General features: G+C 38.5%; 1 protein-coding gene across 1 annotated transcript in view; it reads left to right on the top strand.

Annotated features, from left to right (window-relative positions):
• ICOS (inducible T cell costimulator) overlaps window positions 1-20,070 on the top strand; it is a 79,037-nt gene extending 58,967 nt beyond the window's left edge. Inside the window, exons 4-7 of the mRNA XM_032403950.1 lie at window positions 13,784-14,122; window positions 14,807-14,913; window positions 16,051-16,135; window positions 18,088-20,070. Coding sequence (XP_032259841.1) covers window positions 13,784-14,122; window positions 14,807-14,913; window positions 16,051-16,135; window positions 18,088-18,128 — 572 coding nt within the window. The 3' untranslated portion in view covers window positions 18,129-20,070. The remainder of the gene's footprint in view (window positions 1-13,783; window positions 14,123-14,806; window positions 14,914-16,050; window positions 16,136-18,087) is intronic.
• The last annotated feature ends 2,438 nt before the right edge of the window (window positions 20,071-22,508 follow it).

Here is a 22,508-nt window from a genome sequence, read left to right as displayed (position 1 = left end):
ATAGGAAGCTCCTCTTTGTAAAAGGATCTGGAAAAAATGTGAACCTCTACCTCTGTTTAGAAGACCCTCTTTCTACACCTCTGGGCAATGAGAAACATACGGGTGACCTTATGAATTCTGATATTAGAAAGACCACTCAGAAAGCAGTGTGGAGGCTGCGAATAAGTGGGAATGACGGAAGTCAGATGGTGCTTAATAAACGTGCACGTCTCATGATGTGTTCTGGGAGGAAGCTGGGAGAATAACCCTCAGGTTCATTTTGAGTCTTGCTTTTGTTTCCCAGCCATCCAATCCATGATTCCAGAATTCCGTCACCTGAGGAAAAACAACCCTCTGGTGTCTGCAGATCAGCTCCTCCCCAGAGCTCAGAGAGAAGTCTGCTGATCTAAGCTGACCTTCAGTTCCTCCCACAACTCCCTTCAAGTATTTTTTTTTAATTTAAAAACTTTTTGTATTTATTTTTCTATTTTTGAATAGGAGATACATGTATATGGTGTAAAATTTAATAAGTACAAAGGAGTATACAGTGAAAAGTAAGCCTCTCTTGCACCCTTGACTTCCCGTTTCTCTCTGAAAGACCATTGTTGTTACCTGTTTCTTGCTGTGAAACATATTTTCCAGAAATATTCTGTCTATATAGTCTTATATGATTATAATCAAACTTTTTGGATAGCTAACAACATATACATTATTTTCTGCATTTTGCTTTTTTAAAAAAGTTTTAATTATGTATCTTGGAGATTTTTCCACAACCACACATAGAGAGCTACCTTTTATTTTTAATAACTAATCGTATTCCATTATATTGTTTAATTATAATTTATTTAGCACCTTGTTAATGGAAATTTTATTTATAGTTGTTTTTCCTCTTATAAAATCCTTCAAGTACTCTTGTTGGATTTTTAAAAATCCAAATTGTAACCCCCCTGCCCCCATAGATGAATTCAGGCCATTCCCATTCAGTGTGATAAGCCTGTCCTTGATTTTTTTTTTTTTTATTAAAGATTTTATTTATTTATTTGAGAGAGAGAGTGAGAGAGAGAAAGAGCACAAGAGGGGGGAGCGGGAGAGGGAGAAGCAGACTCCCTGCTGAGCAGGTAGCCCGATGCGGGACTCGATCCTGGGACTCCAGGATCATGACCTGAGCCGAAGGCAGTCGCTTAACCAACTGAGCCACCCAGGTGCCCTGTCCTTGATTTTATCTCTTCATTGTTATGCTTATTTTATTTATTTTCCTTTGCCGTTGTATCTTCTTTTTTGTCTGGTTCTTTTAATTTCCCTCTTTGCCTCTGTAATTTGGAAGGTTGTCTACAGTTCTTAACTGAGTAAGTCATTATGTTCAGAGAATCTTGAATGTCTATTTATTTATTATTGGCTTAAAATAAATAATGACCGTGGCCTTGCCTGATGTGCAGACCCCACAGTCCCATTGACCTGAGAACTTCTGAAGGTTCTTCCATCCCACTCTCATGCTGTCCTGTTAGTGCACCCCCGCCCCAATCTTGGGCCTTGTTGAAATAATAACTGCAGATCATTGCTAGTTTCCTCTTACAGTATTTCTCTTCTGTTTTAAGAATCCCTTCTTGATGCTTCCTTCACCGATTCAGTGACAGCATCACTTGCCTTCTGCTCCTGTCTTGTGATCTCTGCTCTGATACGGTGATCAGAAGACTTCCATTATTTTCTTCAGATACCCTGGATTCTATGAATTCCAGCATGGGTAAAGAGGTCTTTCTTTTCCTCTGATGGGTAACTAATATCTTTTCTGGGAATAGGATTTCTGGACTGAAGTCTTTTCTCTTAATGGTCCGTGGATCCCCCTCCACTGTCTGCTGGCTTTTAGGATGGCAGGTGAAGCGTTGTCTGCTAGTCTGATTCTTGTTCTTTTGTAAGCAACTCAAAAAAATTCTCTAGAATCTTGTAAGCTATTTATTTCAATATTGGAATTCAGGAATTCCACGAGGATATGCCTGGCTCTGTGAAGATTTTCATGAGCATTGCTTGGGACTGGGTGAGACTTTTCAATCTGTAGACTTGAGGGGTTTTTTGTTTGTTTGTTTGTTTTGCTTTTTGTTTTTTAAATTTCAGGGATATTTTTCTCCCTGTAGTTGTAGTTGTTTGATCATATCTTTGTCTTTTTCTCTTCTTTCTAGGAATACCTATTATTCTCATGTAAGATCTTGAGTGCCTTGATTTTTCATTACTAGTGAACATAGTGGCTTTCATAACTTGCCATTGCTATTAGCAACTCCCTCAGGTGAAATGGAATATTATAGTTTTTAAATTGCTAGCAGCATATCCCTATTTCTTCGGAGAAACAGAATGTAGGTGTGTAGAGAGGACCTAATTCTCATCTTAATTTTGCTCACTGTAAAGTACATAGACTTGACTTAAAAAAATTGGCCTCTATATTCACAGTTGTAAACTGGGCAAAACCCACAACTTATGCTACTTTCCTATCTTAAGGATATGAATTTTATATGTAAAAGGATTTATTAAACTTTATAAATTAAAAAAAATTTAAAAATCATCTGTTGCCTTCAATACCCTAGGAAAGGGCCACATTTACTCCATAAAAGGCATCTCTGTGCTATTCCAATAAATTGAGTCTATCAAATGGCACTTTTTGGTCATCCTAAGTAAAATAAGACCTTTGGCATTTGAAACCTTCTTATGAAAATTCAAAACCATATTTTGGAAAGTGGAACTTAAGTACATAGAAAATATATAACACAAATGAAAACTGTTAGTCAAAACGTGATTTTTTTTCCCATTGGTTTAGCATGTAAGGTTGATCAACACAGACCAAGGTTTGCAAATTTAAAGAGAGTCAAGTGTTGGGGATATGGACCTCCTCTGGGTCATGTATAACATATTGATGGCTGTTTCTACTTTGCTTGAGGAAAAGCTAAGAAAAATCAAGTTGTCTTTAGGGAGGGTGACAGACTCAAGAATTTTGGTTCTGTCAACCACTGGATCTGATAACATCTTTTGTTTGTCTGAGCCATGTTGACATAGACATTGCACCTTCAACAAGCAATTGAAGATCATTTAAATGTAGCTGTTTTAAATTTGAGAAATCAAACTTTTTGCAGCCAACATTTATATTTTCCTAGGATTCAGCACCAAAAAACAACAACAACAAACAAACAAAACCTCTAGTGCACTCATAATTAAAATTTTGTTTATTTTGTACCATCCAGGTCTAAAGCAAGAATCTCATGGTAGTTCGTGTTTGTACTTATTTAATGATGATGAAAGTTTGCATACGTGAATCCATATTTTTACATGTCTACAGGCAGATAAGTTTCAGAATAATCATTAAGAATTTAGACTTTGTCAGAGCAAGGAGGTAGACTTTGTTGCAGATTCAAATACACAGGGCAACTCAACACGTAATGGTTGATGAATGAGGATGTCTAGAGAAATGAGTGTGTTTAGCACAAAGTAATTTCATATCTAAGAAATTATTTTATATATTTTTGGTGTATGATAACTTTTTAAATCACAGAATATATATGTGGCATCAATGTAAATAGTACTTTAAGTACTTGGGACGTTAATACACATAATACATCTGGAAGGAAAAGAAATACCTGAATATAACTTCCCAGTCAAATTTAATGTTAAAAGCTTCTTCTTTTTTCTTGTTTTTCAGCAAGTCTCTTTGGCTTCTGTGCTTTAGCTTCTATAAAGTTAGGGGGTTGGACTAGATTATTGGACTAAAAGACTCCTTAAGAATGTGGATTCTGGTCTCAGATTGTCTAGGTGCATATTATGGTTGCACCATATATTGGCTCGATGACCTTGGGGCAGTTATTCAAGCCTCAGTTTCCTCAAAATAGAAAATCTGACATAAAAGGCTGTTATGAACATCAAATTGTATGTTTCATGTAATGCATTTAACACAGTATTCAATGTATGAGAAACTCTCAAGGCATACAAGTTGTTGTAATATTATTATTTGGAAGCTTTTGAAAGCTTAAATATTTATTTAACTTCCAGACCTATTAGGCTTCAGAAAATTGTCTGAGCATCATTCAGTTTGAATATTTGCCTTTGGACTGGGAAACAAGTGTTCTCCAATATCCAGTAAACAGATTCTCTTGCTCTGTTTTTCTCATTTTTCTCCTCAGTCCATTGTGGGACATTTGCCAACCATGCTCAGCCTCCATGTTTTTCTATGCATTCATTTATTTCATTGAGCTTCTAATATGTTCCAGATCCTGGGATGATTTAGGTGACCATACTACAGTACTTATCCTTGTGAAGCTCATGTTTAAATGAGGAAGACAGACAAAATAATTATGATCTAAGCTGATATACATTATAAATATATTGGTGTAAAATAAGTGTTATTGAGAGCATAGAGATAAGAGTCTTTGAAGTCTCAGGGACCAATTAAAAATGGTTCGTAAAGAATGAATGGGGGTCTCTAGGAAGATAAAGAAGTCCTGGGATATTCTAGTTTATGGGAATAGTTTAAAGATGTGAGAAGAACAGCCAAAAAGTTTAGTATGGCTTGAACCTATATGGTCCACAGATTGTGAAAGAAGTTTGTGTCATGCTAAAAGACAATTGATTTTTTTTTACCTCATAAGCCACAATCTAATAGAGACTCTAAGCTGGGGAGTGACATGCTTTTTAGAAACACAATTTTGGGAATAGCATGGAGAATGGACTTGGAAAGGGAAAGAATCCTCTTGAGAAGGTCAGTCAAGAAGCTTCCACAGATGAGGGAAGACAAAAAAAGGTCCTGGATTGGCAATAGGAATAGAGAAAAGCAACTGAATTCAAGAGATATCTTTGAGCTAGAGTCAACTGGACTTGGTGGACAATTGGATCAGGAGAGTCAGGGAGAGGGGTCAGACTAGTGACTCCCTTAAATGATGAGGTTTGAGTTTGGGAGTGAATATTGAGTTCAGGTTGGAAATGTTACTCTTGATCATCAGAAGAAATCAGACAGAGATGTTAAAGGAAATTGGAAATAAGGGGTGAGAGCCAAGGGAAGGGGTGGCTGAGATGAAGTTGTGGGTTACTGGAGTAGAAATGGGATCTGGAGCCTTAAATGGAACAAGTTCACCCAGCCAATGCCTTGTCTATGTGCCCAAAGGGCTTTACACAGCAGCTGAGGGATGGGAAATAATGTGGATATTCTTGGGTGCCAATAAAATTCTTTCTCCCTCCCTTTCTTTGGAAGAGACTTGGGTTCATTTAATCTCCTGTGAGGACAGTTTCAAATCAATGACAATGAATTAACTAACAAGTAACTTGTTTGCAAATTAACTACTTCATGAATATTGCTACAAAGTTTTATAGCCTATTTGGCATTCTTCCATTTTCACGAAGAAAGTTTTTACTAGAAGAAAATCAATCTTCCATTTTTTCTTATTATATAATAAGATGCACACTTTAAAGGACCAAAGATTGTTTTATTCCCCCCTACAAAGTTCCTTGGAGAATAAAAACAATTCAGACATTTAGTGTGTGTGTGTGTGTGTGTGTGTGTGTGTGTGTGTTTCTATGCTCTTTTGGCTTTTTGATTTTCTCCCCACTTTTCTTCACATTTTTTGTCTTTCTTTTCTACAAATGTTAAGAATTTAGATCAGATTGGGCACCTGGGTGGCTCAGTTGGTGAAGTGTCATGATCCCAGAGTTCCAGGATGAAGTCTGGCATCGGACTCCCTGCTGAGTGGGAAGTCTGCTTCTCCCTCTGACCCTTCCCCCTCTCATGCTTTCTCTCTCTACGCTCTCAAATAAATAAATAAATAAATTCTAAAAAAGAATTTAGATCAGATTGGGCTTATTTTGCCTGTCCTCCCTACTGACTTCAATCACTTCTTTAGAGTATGGATGTCTTTGAATAGTAATGTAAGTATAGAAAAGATGCATGTATAAAAATCTAAGTTTTAGCCAGTAGACTCATAAGAAATGACAATGCTTTTATGAAAGGTGAAAACAAGGGTAAATGCAGGTTTTCTTAAAAGCCAAAATTTCTTAGTAAAAGATCAAATGTAACAAAACCTAAATAAACATTGCAGTTTTTAGAACTTCATCTCTTATGTCACATTCATGTGCCGTGCTAAGCTAAAGCTTATTGTTTGATTACAGAAAATATGTTTAATAAGCACTATCAATAAATTGCGAACTCAGGAGATCTTATCTTTCTATCACTCTGAGACCTTTGTGGAGGTTTGTGGTTAGAAGTCTGAGTTAAGGAGAGTGAAGTCAAATTGCTGATTAGTCTCACACCCTCTGCAATTGTGTGGGTTTTCTAACATGTTTTTGCCAAAAGATTTTCAACTGGGGATAATACAACTGCTTATAAAGAATCCTGACAGGATGGGTTCTAGCAAGACCATCTTATACTGAAGAAATGGAATAGTTTAGATATTAAAAGAATCAATTTAGAAATAAACTCTTCTGAGCCACAGTACAATTCTCAGGTGAACGATCATTTCTTCCAAGTTTTGTTTTGTTTTGTTTTGTTTTTTTTCTCCCCATACTGCCCTTGCCCTGGAGATATGAATTTTCTTGTCCCTTAAACAATTTGAAAACCTAAAGAAATCACCTAATACAAAGACTCTGAATTTACTCTTGAAAACATTAGTCTATTGATGTCAAGAGTAAGGTTATAAAAATCATAGTTAGCAGAAGTTAACAGGTTTGAACCTCTATTGGGAAGGTGGTATTCTTTAGACATTGTAGTCAATGTGATTAAAAGACATAGTTCTTTTAATCTGTTCTCTAGAGTACTTATAATCTAGGAGTATCAACAAGAAGTACATAGATATGGTAACAAAAAACCCCCCCAAAAACTAATACTTAATATTCAGATTTTAAGGCCCATCACCAGGATTCAAGAGAACATATTTTTATTGTGTTTTTAATAATGTATTAAATGCTAAAAGATATAGCGTGGTATTTTATCACAACCACATGCTGTGGTTTTGAAACATCTGCATATATTGGAAAAATTATTGGTCCAGGGGCCCCTATTGTGGTCATACATTTTTTAATGTATGACCAAACAAATTTAAGAAGTGTGCACTCTGGAGGATCTAAATAATCAGCCAGGCTTAAACTTGTCCTCTCCTCTATAGACAAAAAAATAGTCAAAAGAATCATCAATCATCTAAACAAGTCTTTATGAACCTAGTGTATATTTACAGATCAAGAACCTGTTTCTTTGAAGCTCAGAGAGAATTTTCATTAGAATCTGACATTCCATTTCAGGGGATTGATTGACTGATTATACATTTTGCTTGATTATACATCTGCACGTACTTGTTTCCAGAAGACAACATGGCATAGCTAATCATGGGATCATGTCCCAGTTAGGAGCTGTGTAATCCTGGGCAAGATACTCATTTTTCTGCTCCCAGTCTAGAGTGATAAATGTAAATATAAAATGAAAGGCTTAACTGGATCATTCCTGAGTGCCCTTTTGGTTTTTACATCGTATATTCTATTCATCTCCCCAGACTTATAATATCACTGAGATCTACATATTCATTTGTTCATCTGTCCATCCTTCCAATAAGTATTTATTATGACTTACTACATACTAGGTGCTATTGTAGATACTTGGGATGGATTGATGAATAAGATCAACAGGTACCTGATTTTAAAGCTGATGTTATAGTGGGGTAGCCAGACAATAAACAAGTAAATAAATAAACCGGATAATTTCAGACAATGATAAATACTTTCTCTCAGGTAATATGATAGAAAATGACATGGGGTGTACTTTGGATTGAGGGGTCAGTGGTCACTGAAGAAGTAAGAAGCAATCATGTGAAGATCTGAGAGAACATCCCAGGTGAAGAACCAACAAATTCAAAGCCCAGGGGACCAGTTGCTTATGTTTGAGGAATAGAAAGAAGAGAAGTATGGCTGCAGTGTAGTGAATGACTGGTATAAAATGGTGTTAGAGAGGTAGGTAGGTCATGCAGGTCATGGAAACCAGGCTAAGGATTTGGATTTTATTCTAAGTGAGATGTATGTTTTATAAGCAGGGCAATGACACTATCTGTGAATGTTAAAAGATGATTCTGGCTTCCCTGAGGAGAATAAATGGTAAATGGGCAGGAGTGAGAGCAGAAAATTAGGAGACTCTTGTAGTCCTACAGAGAGATGATGCTGGTTTGGCCCAGTTGAACTTTAAGTGCAGGAGTAGTGGATAGACTCTACCAGACATAAAACAGAGGTACAGGAAATTAGCCCTTCTTCCTGTAGACAGATTTTAATAGGATCCTGTGAGACTCAGTCTGTAGTGATCATGAAGTATCTAGCTTCATGTGGTTGCCTGCTTCCATTACACTTCCCTTGCTTGTTGCTAGCGGCACTTCAACCTTAGATTGAACCCAGAATCTTTTATGCACCCAAGAAGTTGTATGACCTTAGACAAATAATCTAACCTGTCTGGGTCTTCAGTTGTCTGAACAAAAGAATTAGGCTTGCTGTATAATTTCTAAGTTTACCAGGTCTGATTGTTTATGATACTGGGTGGAGGTTGAATCGTGTTACAGGAAATGTGAAGGAGAAGGTGTTTATGGGGCTCTGAAACATGGACAGTGTCTATGAGCGTTTACGGGCACTGGAGATGGAGATGGGATGTTAGGGAGGGTGAGGAACATATCAAAGACTGTGAGAATGGATATTTTGGAGGATGGTTTTTTTAAAAGATTTTATTTATTTGACAGAGAGAGAGAGCACAAGCAGGGGGAGTGACAGAGGCAGAGGGAGAAGCAGGCTCCCCGCCGAGCAGGGAGCCCGATGCGGGGCTCGATCTCAGGACCCTGGAATCATGACTCGAGCAAAAAGGCAGACGCTTAACCCACTGAGCCACTCAGGCGTCCCAGGGAGGATGATTTTATATTAAGAGGTGGTATGTGAAAAAAAAAAATTTAAGCTGAGAGAAAGGAAAAAAGAACAAGGAGAAAGAAATTGGTGAGGGGAATAGTCACAATTTTTAACTTCCAGTATGGCAGAAGAACAGACCAAACATATCTGATACTCAATCAAAACAAACACTGGCTATAAAAATTGGTGCTAGGGATACCAGCACTCCCTGTTGAATGTTAGATTTGGAGATGAGAATATCCAGGGAGGGTGGAGAAAAGATTCTGTTTCTGCAGTTATAAGAAACTAATATATTCACGTTTTCCTTACATTGTCTGCTGATCCACTAAATGCTTTAGCCATGGGTATAGAAATGATCCCCTTTGATACTATTTTTTTCACATGTCATCAAAGGCTAAGGAGCATTTGTAATTAGGTATTTGAGAATATCTGTTCTACAGGTACCAAGGTAATTATGAAGTAATTGATTCAATATCATACCTGGCTCCTTTAATTGAAAACATTCAAATTGCAGACTTAGAGTTGTCAAATGGTTTTCCAGATGAAAAGCTTAAGCATTGGGTATGTAGGGACATAAGTCAGGTGTCTTATCACTACATTTCATAATAAAAAGCTCACCTGGGAAGTTTTTATTATTTTATTTAAAAAAATTTTTTTTAAAGATTTTATTTACTCATTTGAGACAGAGAGATACAGAGAGAGAGCATGAACGGGGGAGAGGCAGAGGGAAGGAAGAAGCAGACTCCCCGCTGAGCCGGGAGCCCAACATGGGGCTCGATCCCAGGACCTGGAGATCATGACCTGAGTCGAAGGCAGACGCTTTACCATCTGAGCCACCCACGTGCCCCTCACCTGGGGAAGTTTTTAGATTAAATATGAAAAAAGGAACAGGTCACAGCGTCCAGCAGAAATGAACTTGGAATCCCCAGTTACTCCTCTCATGTCAATGGCACACATCCTTGGCGCTATCACTCAAGAAAGACTTAGGTAGTCTTCTTAGCCCTACCTAAATACTTTTACAGGGAATGTGAATGTCTCATTCATTTTCATTTCTCCTGACTCCCTGGAATCCCCCAGTAAGATGCTGGGACTGAGAGAATTATGGAAACAACAACAAAGTAATAGCTCTCTTGGTTGTTTGCAGTCTCCTCTGGATATATTTTGATCCTGGATCCCTAGAGAGTAAGTGTTGGAAAGAATTTTATGTTTTGGTCTCACTTCTTTATTTCCCAGAGGAAGAGGCTGAAGTCCAGAAGGGTACCAAAGTCACAGACTTGCTAATGGCAAGACCAGAATTTTCCTCACGTTTTCTTGGGAATCACCACATTGTACTTCCACTACTCTGCACTGCTGACTGTTATATTTCATCTTGTGTTGGGTTACGGGTCATAGTGTGGGAATGGGGCGGAGAAGGGAAGCTGCTAACAAAACATCTTCAGAAACATAAGACAGGGCATCTCTATGTGTTTACATGGTGGCCACAGTCACTTTTGCTCCAAGATCTCTTTGTGGTTTACTTGCTGTCATTCTAAAGTCCTTGGGAAATGTGCTCTGAACATTTCTAAAGAAACTGAGAACGAGCCCACTGATTTTATCATTGGCAGCAGGCTGTAGAGACATAAACATCAGAACGACAGTCATGCAACATAATTTACTTTCAGGTAAATAAGTCCCCAAGCAAAAACACCTTTCCTTTGAATATAATGTAGACTACACCTATGCTCATGCTATCAATTCTTTCCTTTTTGCCTTTTGCCTATGTTGTTTCCTCTATTTTTAAAATGAAACAAGTGTTATTTTCCTTCTGTATAATTCTGTATTCCAGAACAAAACATCTACACAGAAAAGTGAACATAAATATACAATTTAATGAATCATTATAAAGCATACTACCTTACTCCCATAATCACCACAGCTCAAGAAATAAAACATTGTCAGCACCTAGAAGCCTTTCCACCCCTGTGTTTTCCTTCCTGATTCCAACACTTCCTTCCCTTTATCCCAAATCATTAGGTTGCATTTTTGTGTTGTCCATTTAGGTTATATATTGTTTCTATTCTTTTAGTCATTATGCAAGAAATAACATGCATGCTTCACTTACTGAAGTTTCTCGTTACATATACCTTTACTATTTTTCTTTTTACTTTCTATTGTTAATGCTGAGACATCACCTGATGGTCTAATAGTTCCTTCTTTGAAGGTCATCAGTCTCTTTTCTATGGCGGCTCTTAGGACTTTCATTATGATATGTCTAGACGTGCATATTTAAAAAATTTGCTTGTTATTTGTTAGGATTCTTAAATCTGGATGAGGACTGCATTTCAAATAATTTTTCCAACCTAATTTTCTAGTTCACCAATTCTCTCTTTAGCTCTAATATGCTTTGAACCTATCCATCGAATTTTTAATCATAGTTACTATGGTTTTTTACCAGTTCTAGTTGATTCTTTTTCAAATTAGTTGTTTTTAGTTTCCTGTGCTTTGCAGATATTATTACAAGTTTGTCTTTTATTGCCTTAAATGCAGTAAGCTCAATTGTTTATTTTGGGGGTCTGATAATTCAAATATATAATTTGGGGGGGTTGTTTCTGTAGTCTGTTGTTTCTATTGTTTTGTTTCCTTGCATGTCATTGTTTTTAAATATTATTTGCAGATAGGATTTGAGGCCTAGGATGTAAATCTTTTCTTCCTGGAATAGTTGCATTTTTACTATCAAAAGCCTAAGGGTAATAATAATCCAAAATTACCTTAAACAAAATTCGAGGATTTAGGTTTTCTGGACCATTGAAGTGATCTGAAAGTGAGCTATAATCTGCAGGAGGCTGGTTTCTTCTGGCTTAACTGCAGTGCAAGAAGGAAACCCTTTGAGATCCCAACTTATTGAGGGAGGCTCTTCCAGGTTTCTTGCTTTGCAGACTCTGGGAGTTGAGACATATAAACAAAAGCTTGAACCTGGCAGAACAGCGAATGCTCTCAGAGTAAAAGCCACTTCTGAGCTCTGCTCATCTCTCTGGGTTCTGGTTCTTCAAATTTAACCTACCAATTTCTCCTCTTTGTGAAACCTCATTAAGCCTTTTAATAATACTTTTAGACCCTTTTGTTCAGCATTTTTGGTTGTTTTGGTGTGGGAATTTGTTTGGATCTGGACTGCCATAACTGAAAAACTAGAACACTTGTACATATTTTCACAATCAAACCCCAAGTGGAAACTCTATTTCCCTTGTAATCTGAGAGCCATAAATTAAAGCCTACAGATATTAAGGAGAATAACTGTGCTAAATCTTAAATAAAATCAAGGCAACTAGTGCAAGCAGAGTTGTGGCAAATGAATCCACCTGCCTAATGCTAGTCCTCTCACAGATGGGAGTTCTTTCAGAAAGTGATATGGTAACACACAGTGTTATAATCATGTTTAAACATTGTGGCCACACGTCATAAAAGCAAAATGCTAAAAATAACCATAATATTCAACCTTAGTGGAAGGCTTTAACAAATTATATGTTAATATTATGTCCTAATATATAATCATTAAAAAGGATACTTGTGATGACTATGTAAAAAATGGAACATTTATGATATACCATTAAATGACAAGAGCAGAACACAAAGTAATGTGTTTGCTATATAAAGCATATGTCTGGAAGGTAAAGAGCAAATATATGCAAATAGCATTTCTATTTCACTGTAGGGCTGGGCAACTTTTTTTTCCTTAAACATTCATTATACTTGTTATATACTCTTTTTAGGAATAAAGGGAGATTTCAAAACATAAGCAAAAAACTGTCATGCTAATAATTTTCCCAAACAATTTCAGTGAGAAACTTTTATATTAAAGAAAAGGAAAAAAGGAAAGCAGAGAGCAGTTTGAATTTATAATCCAGTAGCTCAGAATATGCAACTAGCTAAAACCTTTTCCATTCTTTTTTCATGTGACCCCTATGTAGTTTTCAAAAACACCTTTGGCTTGCTGTAAGCTTAAAATTTATTGAAAAAAAAGAAGAAGAAAAAGTATACAAAAATCTGGGGCCTTACTACTGTCATCAGACCTTGATTCAATTCTCAATGGATCAGGTTCAGAAAAGACATATTTCTATCATTTGAAAATGATTCATCTGCTGTTTTACTCTCTGGCAGGAGGGTATAATGTAAATATATATTTATATATAATCAGTCATTTTTAGTTTAAGCTATTTTTCACTTTTTAATTTTTTTTCCTAAACTACATTATTTCCCAAATCTCATCCGAAATTTTCCTTTGTTTGACTAAGTGCTAATTCTCCTTCAATTTCAATTTTAAAATCAAAAGGGCATTATTTGATTCTGTAAACAAAAATAGAACCCCACCACCTTTATTTGAACAGTACTCCTTCGTTAGCATTAATTAGGATGGTTTACAATATATTTATTTGTTACCATCTGTCTCCAATATGAAAGGGCAGGCAACATCTCTGATTATACTATGTAAATATATTATTTATTACAAATTATATATTCATATATAACAAGCAAATTTCTGTGTAGGCTTTTTTTTTAAGGGCACAGTTTTATTTTTTGTCATGTTCTTTTTTTGTTGTTGTTGTTAAAGATTTTATTTATTTGACAGAGAGAGACACAGCGAGAGAGGGAACACAAGCAGGGGGAGTGGGAGAGGGAGAAACAGGCTTCCCGCTGAGCAGGGAGCCCGATGCAGGGCTCGATCCCAGGACCCTGGGATCATGACCTGAGCCGAAGGCAGACGCTTAACTAGGGAGCCACCCAGGCGCCCTATCATGTTCTTTTGGTTGTGAAATTCTTTCATTTTGGTGCAATAGAGGTGACTGTATGAAAAGAAGAGATTACTTGTGTGTTTAAATATAATTACTGGAGTAACATCTTCATAAAATGTCACTTTCGCTTTGTTTTCTTCCTTTTTATCCAGGAGAAATCAATGATTCTGCCAAGTCTGAGATGTTTACGTTTCACAATGGAGGTGTACAAATTTTATGCAAATTCAGTGATACTGTCTGGCAATTTAAAATGGAGTTGCGGAAAGGGACGGAAGTACTCTGTGATCTCACTAAGACAAAGGAAAGTGGAAACACAGTGTCCATTAAGAAACCAAAATTCTGTCAGTCTCAGTTATCGAATGACGGTGTCTCCTTTTTTCTGAACAACTTGGACAGTTCTCACGCTAGCTACTACGCCTGTGAACTGTCAATCTTTGATCCTCCTCCTTTTCAAAAAAAGAATATTAGCAGAGAATATCTGAATGTTTATGGTAAGACATTGTTTTCATCTTTCAGACTCGAGTACGTTTGTATTTTAATGACTTTTCTCACTCATGAAAACAAGCAAATTAAGTATCTTTTGTAGAGTTCGCTTTGGTGCAATTGATGACGATCATTGATTATGAAAATATGCAAGGGATCATTTATTAATAATAATAATTAATATTAATCAGTAATATGCAATTTGATCATGCAGACTGCTATGTTAGAAATAGATTATGTTGTCTTTAAAACGCATATGTCATTAGAGATCAGGATAAAAATTAAGACTAATTACCCAAATCCATGGCCTAATGGCCATTGCCTCTATTCACATAAAGTTTAAGGTTTTGGTTTGTGGAATGAAAGGAGATGATTGAAAATAATAGTTTTATACCATTACTATTCCTACTTACTTTTCTACCAAAATATGGACAAAAAAAAAGTCCCTTCTATTAACCCCATTTGTAAACATTATGTGTGCATAGAGTCTTTTAGGTTTTAGCTTTTAAATTCTTGCTGTACTACAGAGATGATGTTATTTACAATTTATTGGATTCCATGATTGTAATGAAGCCAAGCTCCATTTGATTAAATCACTTTTTTAAATTTGGTAAGAGAACCTGTGATTCAGCACTGAAAGAGGAGATTTGATTCTCTCAGTTTTCCCTTAACATGTTTCTTTTCCAACCCAGAATCACAGACTTGCTGCCAGCTGAAGTTCTGGCTACCCATAGGATGTGCAGCTTTTGTTGGAGTCTATATTTTTGGATGCGTATTTCTTTGTTGGCTTACAAAAAAGGTGAGCGTTGTCTATTTTTTCTTGCACTTGCTTTACTGAAGAATATCAGTAGTTATTTACTCACCAAAACACTTATCGCTCTAGCCAGGGTAATTTGATTAACAGACAGACGATTTCTTTTCCACAAGATATGCCTACTAATTAAACTACTAACTTGGCAGAGAAGCTTATTTATTTTACAGCTGCTTCAGTCTAAAAAAGGATTTGATGGCTTACAGAGAGAGCTGTTATTGTTATTATTGAAAAAAGATAAGGGAATCGGGGCCAAGAAAACACAAAAAGGCAGGACGAAGATTGAAACATAAAAATAGACGCTTCTGATTTCTAAGAATTATTGCATGCGGGCTGCACATTTGATTTTAAGTTTCCAGAGTCAGGGCAAAGAGGAAACAATCCGTTTTATGTTTCCCTCAACTTGTCGATTAAACAATCAGTGAGAAAGTCTTATAAGCTGCCAGCAGCAGCTGAGAAGGAAATGGCCAGCTTCTTCCTATGGTAAGTTGCTAGGGCTCTGTTTTTAAAGAACACTAATATAACACTGTATGTAAACTAACTGAAATTAAAATTAAAAACTTTAAAATTAAAAAAATTTTAAAAATTTAAAAAATTTAAAAAATAAAGAACACCACAAAAAAGCTAGGGAGATAACTTGACAATGACAAAACAATCTTTCTGTGCTGGGGGATTTTCTTTTCAGTTGTTCACAATACAGATTCTCAATGAAAGAACTCACACCATTCTGCATATTACACAAGTATGCTAATACCCAAGTATATCCACAGTGTGATCATTGGCCAGACCGTGGGTATATCTGTGCCAGGATGGAATTTGGTAAGAAAGAGAAAGAAGGAAGACAGTGAGATAGGGCCCATGATTGAGATCTACAGAGGAAGGAACAATAAAAACAAAAATGAGGAAGGAAATTCGGCAGAAGCCTCTTTATTTAAAGCCCTTTTCATATTGTTCTCCTACTTAGCTGCAAGTCAGGAGCCTGAGCCGTATCCTAACACTTTTGTTACATACCACTTCAACCAAGAAGAGAAAACAGTAAAAAAAAAAGAAAAAAAAAAAAAAAAAGACCAGGGATGGAGATAAGGAAGAACAGATGACAAACCATATTTCTGACTTTTCTTCCAGAAATATCGATCCAGCGTGCATGACCCTAACAGCGAGTACATGTTCATGGCAGCAGTGAACACAGCCAAAAAACCTGGATTCACAGGTACTGCTCCATCTGGGGCTTTGGGCAGAGCAGAGTGTTTTTCACCTTAAGCCTGGAATTTTCATGGTTTATTTTAGAGGAAGGGCAAATGTCTCTAAGGCCCAATTTTAGATTTTTCCATGAAATTCTGAACTTTCACTTTAAGTTTATACTCTGTGCAGTACATTGAAAACAAACAATAAGTCTGTAAGCCACTATTAAAAATAAACAAGCAAAAGATTCATAAGCCACTATTGTATCTAGGCAGTTTTCCAATCACTGTTTCAAAAACTGGGATGATTCTAAGTCTTCCTTGGTAAGAAGTTCTTTAAGTCACCCGATGAACATTTATTGGCTATCAGTGAAGTGCAAATTACTGAGCGAGGCATGGGAGATACACAAACATGTGGAGGAGGGTTTTGGACACAGATTTGGAAGAGAGATCTGGGCCGGTGCTCCCCAGTGGAAAGAGGAGTCGGGGAAGCTAGTATTATTCTGATGAAAAGAAGGTGCAAGGTCAGAGAGTCTGGATGACTGACTGCACAAGGCCAGTTAGGTGTGACTTTGACTTTTTCCATTCAGAGTGAATATTGTCAATTCAAGGGTTGTTAAGCTGAGGAGCATCTAGAAAGTTTGAAGCATTCCTTGTGGAAAATTTGTAAGGCTCATGCCTTTGAGATGAAGAATGTAATAAGACCGAAGCCCCTGAATTTTTGCCACCATTCAGTGGTGAAGGACTTGTATAAATGGGATGCAAACAGCGTCTGTAATCATGGACTTCAAGCATGGGAAGGGAGTTAATGCTCCTCAGGCTAACTCCTCATTTTTTGGGTGAGAGAAATTGATGCCCAGGGTGTTCAGTGATTCCTTTTGCTCCCTAGAGGTTTCCTACCATAGCTTTGTCACTAGCAAAGAACGTGTGTTTCATGGCTTTGCTATTGAAAACAACAACAACTTTTCATCTCTGTGCTTATAATAATGTGTCTGTTTTAGTTCGGATCCCTGAAAGCAGACCCTGAGACAGACACTTGGGTATAAGTAGTTTATTTGGAAGGTGGCGCCAGGAAAAAGGGGTGCGGGAGCAGGGAGAGTGAGACAGGCAAGGAGGAAAAGCAAATGAAGGTTGCATTACTGAGATCTCAGCTGGAGGCCACAGAACTTCTGAGAAATGTTCAGAGGTCTCCCAGAATCGTTCTTCTGAAGGGTGGCAAGTGTGGTTATCTATCCACTGGCTCCCATCCCCACTGGCTTGGGGTTGCCAGCAGGGCTCACGAGCTTTCCCTCATGCACCTGGAACAATGCTCTATGCTTGGAAGAGTGTCTCACAAGTCTTCAGAGAAAGCCCAGAGGCGGAAAGCAGAGAAATGCACGGTGGGGCTATTGTGCTAGAATGGACAGCATGTGCAGAAGTGTCTGCCCCAGCTGTGGCTGGAATCAGAGGTGGACATTTTCACACCCCACCTACCACGTGTAATAACTGAACATGGCCAGAGTGTGAGCTTCTTGAGGGTAGGTAGGGTCTCTCCTCTATTCTGAAACCACTAAGCAGACACAGTTTCAAGCAGAGCATGCCTCAGCACCTCTGTCAAATATTTATTGTATGATAATTATATGCATGATACTGTGCTGAGTAATTCGTGTTGGGTAGAGGGAGGGGAGACTCAAGAGAGTCCTTGTCTTCAGTCTGTAATGCCACTGGGAAAGCTGACGTGTTTGTAGGGAGGGTGGGATCATGCGATAGTGGCAAAAGTACTCAGTTACGTGAAGTGTAGCATTCAGCTAACGTCTGTTACAGGAGTCAGGAGCGGGCTGGGAAAAACTTCACGGAAAATGTGGAACTGGTGCTGAGTCTTGAAGCATAAGGAAGAGTTTTGATGGCATGTGCGTGTGTACGAGAGGCAGATGAAAGGGACAAACTTGTCGAAGGGAATTGGAATAGAGTGCTTTTAAAAACGTGCTGCGTGTTGTTACAGGTGTGCCCCACAGTCTGGAGCTCTGCGGCACCCAGGCATGAACCACACCGGCCAGCGTCCCCCCGCCACGAAGCGCAAGATTCCCACGTTCCCCGGACCGCAGAGAGTCAGACTTGATTTGAGTACATACGTCTTCTGCTGGTGTTTTGTTCAATCTGGACCAGCGACTCTATCAGTCAGAAGGGATTTTAACAGGCTGCTTCAGTACTGTGGGGTTATCAAAACACCCTCTTGCAACTAGTTTTATAGAAAGCCCAGCTCGTGCTCGCTCAACAAATAGACCTCACTGGGATGGAATTCCAGATCTTCATATCTGCTTCTAGCAATGCACCAGCCAGTAAAACAAACACATCTACAGATATTTTTAAGAGATGCCAAGGGTACTGAATCTGCAAAGCAAATGGGCAGCCAAGGGCCAGTATCTGTCCGCATTTCACTAACAGACTACCTCCTCTTCCTGTAGGAATGAGCATTCCTTTTCAATGAGATACTGGACGGAGAGGCTTCAGAATTGTAGCTATTTCTGAGGTGTCGACATATAACTGTACTATTATAATACATCAGTACACAGTATTCTTTTCAAACTTCTGAACACCAGTCCCCCACTCCAAGAGTTTAGATGCCTTCATCTGCCTTCAATTTTCCTTTTTAAAATATTTCTACATGACCACTTGATGACAGACGTTCTGAGCAGGGAGCTAGATCTACATTTTCCCCTCTACTTCTCAATAAAATACATATTCATTTAGCTGCAACTAAATATAGGTTATATCATTTGCCTATATTCTCCCTATAAGAATATTTTTGCTCCAGAAAGACATCTTATTTTCCCAAATTCAGTTAAAATGATTTACTTTGTTGACTTGTTTTGACCACATTAGTGGTAAAAAAAAAATTGCCCAGAATCAGAAGGGACTTTATTGTATGATTCTGTTTTCTACCATTATCTATGTTTTCATGGTGCTATTAATTACAAGCCAGGCTGTTTCTGTAGATCATATTAAAATTGCAAACAAAAAAAAAAACCCCAAACCATCTTTCCCTGTCAAGCATTGTCCTGGAGAAAGAGACAATGATCTATTCAGCAGAAAGCTGTAGTTCCTGGAGGTCACTTCCAAGCTATAGCCACACTGACCTCTGGGCTTGACAGGTTGAAATGGTCCCATCAGCCTGGAACAGCCATCCAGACCTGGGTGGAATTCCAAGGGTTGAGAGACTCCCCTGAGCCCAGGACAACCATCTGCTCTCACCCCCAGAGGCAGAAGTCACCCTGGGGACCATGGTGAGTCCGCCTGCATTTGTACTTCCGGGCTCTGGGAAGAAGCACAGATGTATCAGGGAACATCAACATGATTCCCTCTCCTAGGAAACATTCAGCCTGGAAACTGGCCCTGGCCCTTCAAGATAGGCTCTCTTTGAATACAATTTGGTTGGAAAGATTCCTAAATACATATAATATGTCATTAGTCTTAGCTGGAATATCTTCTCCACTTTCTGTTCGCATGCCCAATGCTTCTGAAGCAGCCAATGTACGTGCAACAACATTTTTAACTTTAGGTAAAATGGGGTTGTTTAGTAGTTTTAAAATTTGTAGGTGCCTGCTTATAGTGTTCTTTAAAAGCGAGACCAGATGTGTCATTACGCACACTTAGGTTGTTGTAAGCGTGTGTAATGTGGATGTGTGCAGTACAGTACTGCATTTGTAATTTGAATCAAGTACGGTGTCCTGTTTCTAGCTGACTCGGACAGTCTGGTTGGCTCCGCAGAGGTGTCCTCTGGGTGGTTTGCAGCTTGCTGGGGGGCGGTTAGAGCGGGGGTAGAGCCTTCATGTGGGGTCCACCTGGCCTGGTTGTCCAAACTGTGCTCTGAAGCATCCTCATCCTCAGCACTGGACATTTCAAAGTGGATTATTAAAAGATACAATTTCTGTGAAATAAAGACTTGTTTTAAGAGGAGCTACTCATGAAATAGACGTTAGCGGTAGTAGGAAACTAAGGAATAAATGTTTGATATTCAGCAACTGGAAATACCTCACAGTGTTTTCTTGGGGGGAAGGAAATGGTTACATTAGTTGTAGCTAGCACTTGCAAACTTGGCTGTCTTGAAGGTATTACGCTGCTCAGAACAGTCGCTCTTCATTTTTTTCTTGTTCCTTTTTAAATATTGAAAGAACCACAGACTTATAAAAAAGTTGGAAGTACCGCAGAAGGACTCTTCTTGTCCTCGGTGAGTTTCTGGCCTAATGCCCTATTCACCCCTGAACAGTGTGTATTTCCCATAGACAAGAACACTCTTTTCTCCATAACCACGATACAACCACCAACATCAGAAAAAATTTTTTTTTTTAAGATTTTATTTATTTGACAGAGAAAGAACAAACAGAGGGAGAGGGAGAAGCAGGCTCCCCACTGAGCAGGGAGCCCGATGAGGGGCACGATCCCAGGACCCTGAGATCATGACCTGAGCCGAAGGCAGACACTTAAACGACTGAGCCACCCAGGCGTCCCCCAACATCAGAAAATTAACACTGATATATTGCTGCCATCTCATTCTCAGGCTGTATTCAAGTTTGTCCAGTGTCCTTCTAATGTCTTTTATAGCAAAAGATTATGTTCAGAATCTCCCCTTGTACTTAATTGTCATGTCTTTGTGGTGTCTTTCAGTCTGGGCAGTTCCTCCGTCTAGACCTGCGTGGCCTTGACTTTTGAATATTGCAAGCAGTCATTTTGTAAAATACCCCTTGATTTGGGTCAGTCTGAGGTTTCTTGATAATTAAAATCAGGTATCGATCTTTGGCAAAAATAGCACAAGAGTGATGCTGTGTTTTTTTTTTTTTAACAGCATCCTGTCAGGTGCCTCACAATCTTGATCTGTTACATGACTGATAATGCTCATTTCGATCACTCGACTAAGATGGTGTCTGTCAAGCTTCTCCACCGTCAAATACTCTTTTCCTCTTTATAGGTTATAAGTAGTTTACGGGGAGGTACTTTGAAATCTTCTAAATCTTCTGTTCCTTATCAAATTTTCAGCGTATTCATTTGTTCAATTTTATCTGTATGGTTTCCTGTTTTATTCAACGGCAAAACATTTGTGACTGTCATTATCTTATCCCGATGCTTGCCTTGTCCCGTTCCTGGCCGGCAGGAGCCCTGTCCACACTGCCTCGGGCTTCCTTCTGCCTCATCCCCAGCACTTCCTTGCTTTCTGGCAGAACAAGATACTCCCGGGTCAGCTAGTGCTTTCCCATCCCAGTGCAGGCATCAGCCATTTCTCCAAAGAGCCCTGGGCTCAGGGTCATGAGATTGAGTCCTGCATCAGGCTCCACACTGAACGCGGAGCCCGTTTAAGATCTTAAGATTCCCTCTCCCACTGCCTCTCTCTCAAAAAGAAAAAAAAAAAATTTCCCTGGTTTCACAGGGAGAGTTTTTAGTCTTTATGTTAATGAAGAGTATAATGACATCTAAGCATGGTTGTTTGACAAAAATACTGAATTCTACATGTGACTTCTTCTTTGTCTGATCTCTCTCTACTCTTTTCTTCTGGCTCAATGGTCATAGTTCAAAAGGACTGCAGCTTGTCTAATGGACATGGCACTCTTCTATCAGTATTCCAATAATTTGGAAGTCCTGATGAAATGTTCTCTTGAGCTAGGCTAGGAAGAGGACTTGAATTCGAAATACAACAGAATGCCCCATCTTATATCCAAAACATCAGACAAGTTCCCCTAAGACCCCTAAAATAAAATCAAGATACCTCTGGACCAACTCAGAGTTACATTGAAAGAGGTGACACTCTACCAGAAATAATTTTAACTGAAAACATAGCTCTTCTCAGTCTTTTAAGAATATACCAAAATGGGAACGGGTTTCATTCTCAAAGCACAGCAAAGCTTCATTAACAAAACCACTTTTCCTCATTCTCAGTGCGTCTCATATGCCTGCAGGCAGCTCTCAAAGCAGCTCCTCCCTCCTTTTCTCCTCCTCAAGTCCTCTCCAAGCCACCAGTACATCTCTTCCATCCCCTCCTCACATCGTCCCTTTCAAAGCACCTGATAAAATAGCTCTTTTTTTTTTTTTTTAAAGATTTTATATTTATTTGACAGAGATAGAGAGAGAGAGAGCACAAGTAGGCAGAGAGGCAGGGAGAGGGAGAGGGAGAAGCAAGCTCTCTGCTGAGCAGGGAGCCTGATGTGGGACTCGATCCCAGGACGCTGGGATCATGACCTGAGCTGAAGGCAGACGCTTAACCAACTGAGCCACCCAGGCGCCCAAAATAGCTCTTTCTAATTCACGTTGTACTTGTATAGGTTTCCCATCACTGCTATAACCAATTTCCACAAACATGGTGGTTTAAAACAACACAAATTTATTCTTTTATGGTTCTGAAGGCCAGAAGTCTAAAATCAGTTTCACCAGCCT

This window comes from Phoca vitulina, unplaced genomic scaffold, assembly GCF_004348235.1.
Source record: "Phoca vitulina isolate PV1807 unplaced genomic scaffold, GSC_HSeal_1.0 scaffold1, whole genome shotgun sequence".
Lineage (NCBI taxonomy): Eukaryota > Metazoa > Chordata > Mammalia > Carnivora > Phocidae > Phoca > Phoca vitulina.
Note: the sequence above shows the minus strand (reverse complement) of the source record. Positions and strands in the feature narration are given on the sequence as shown.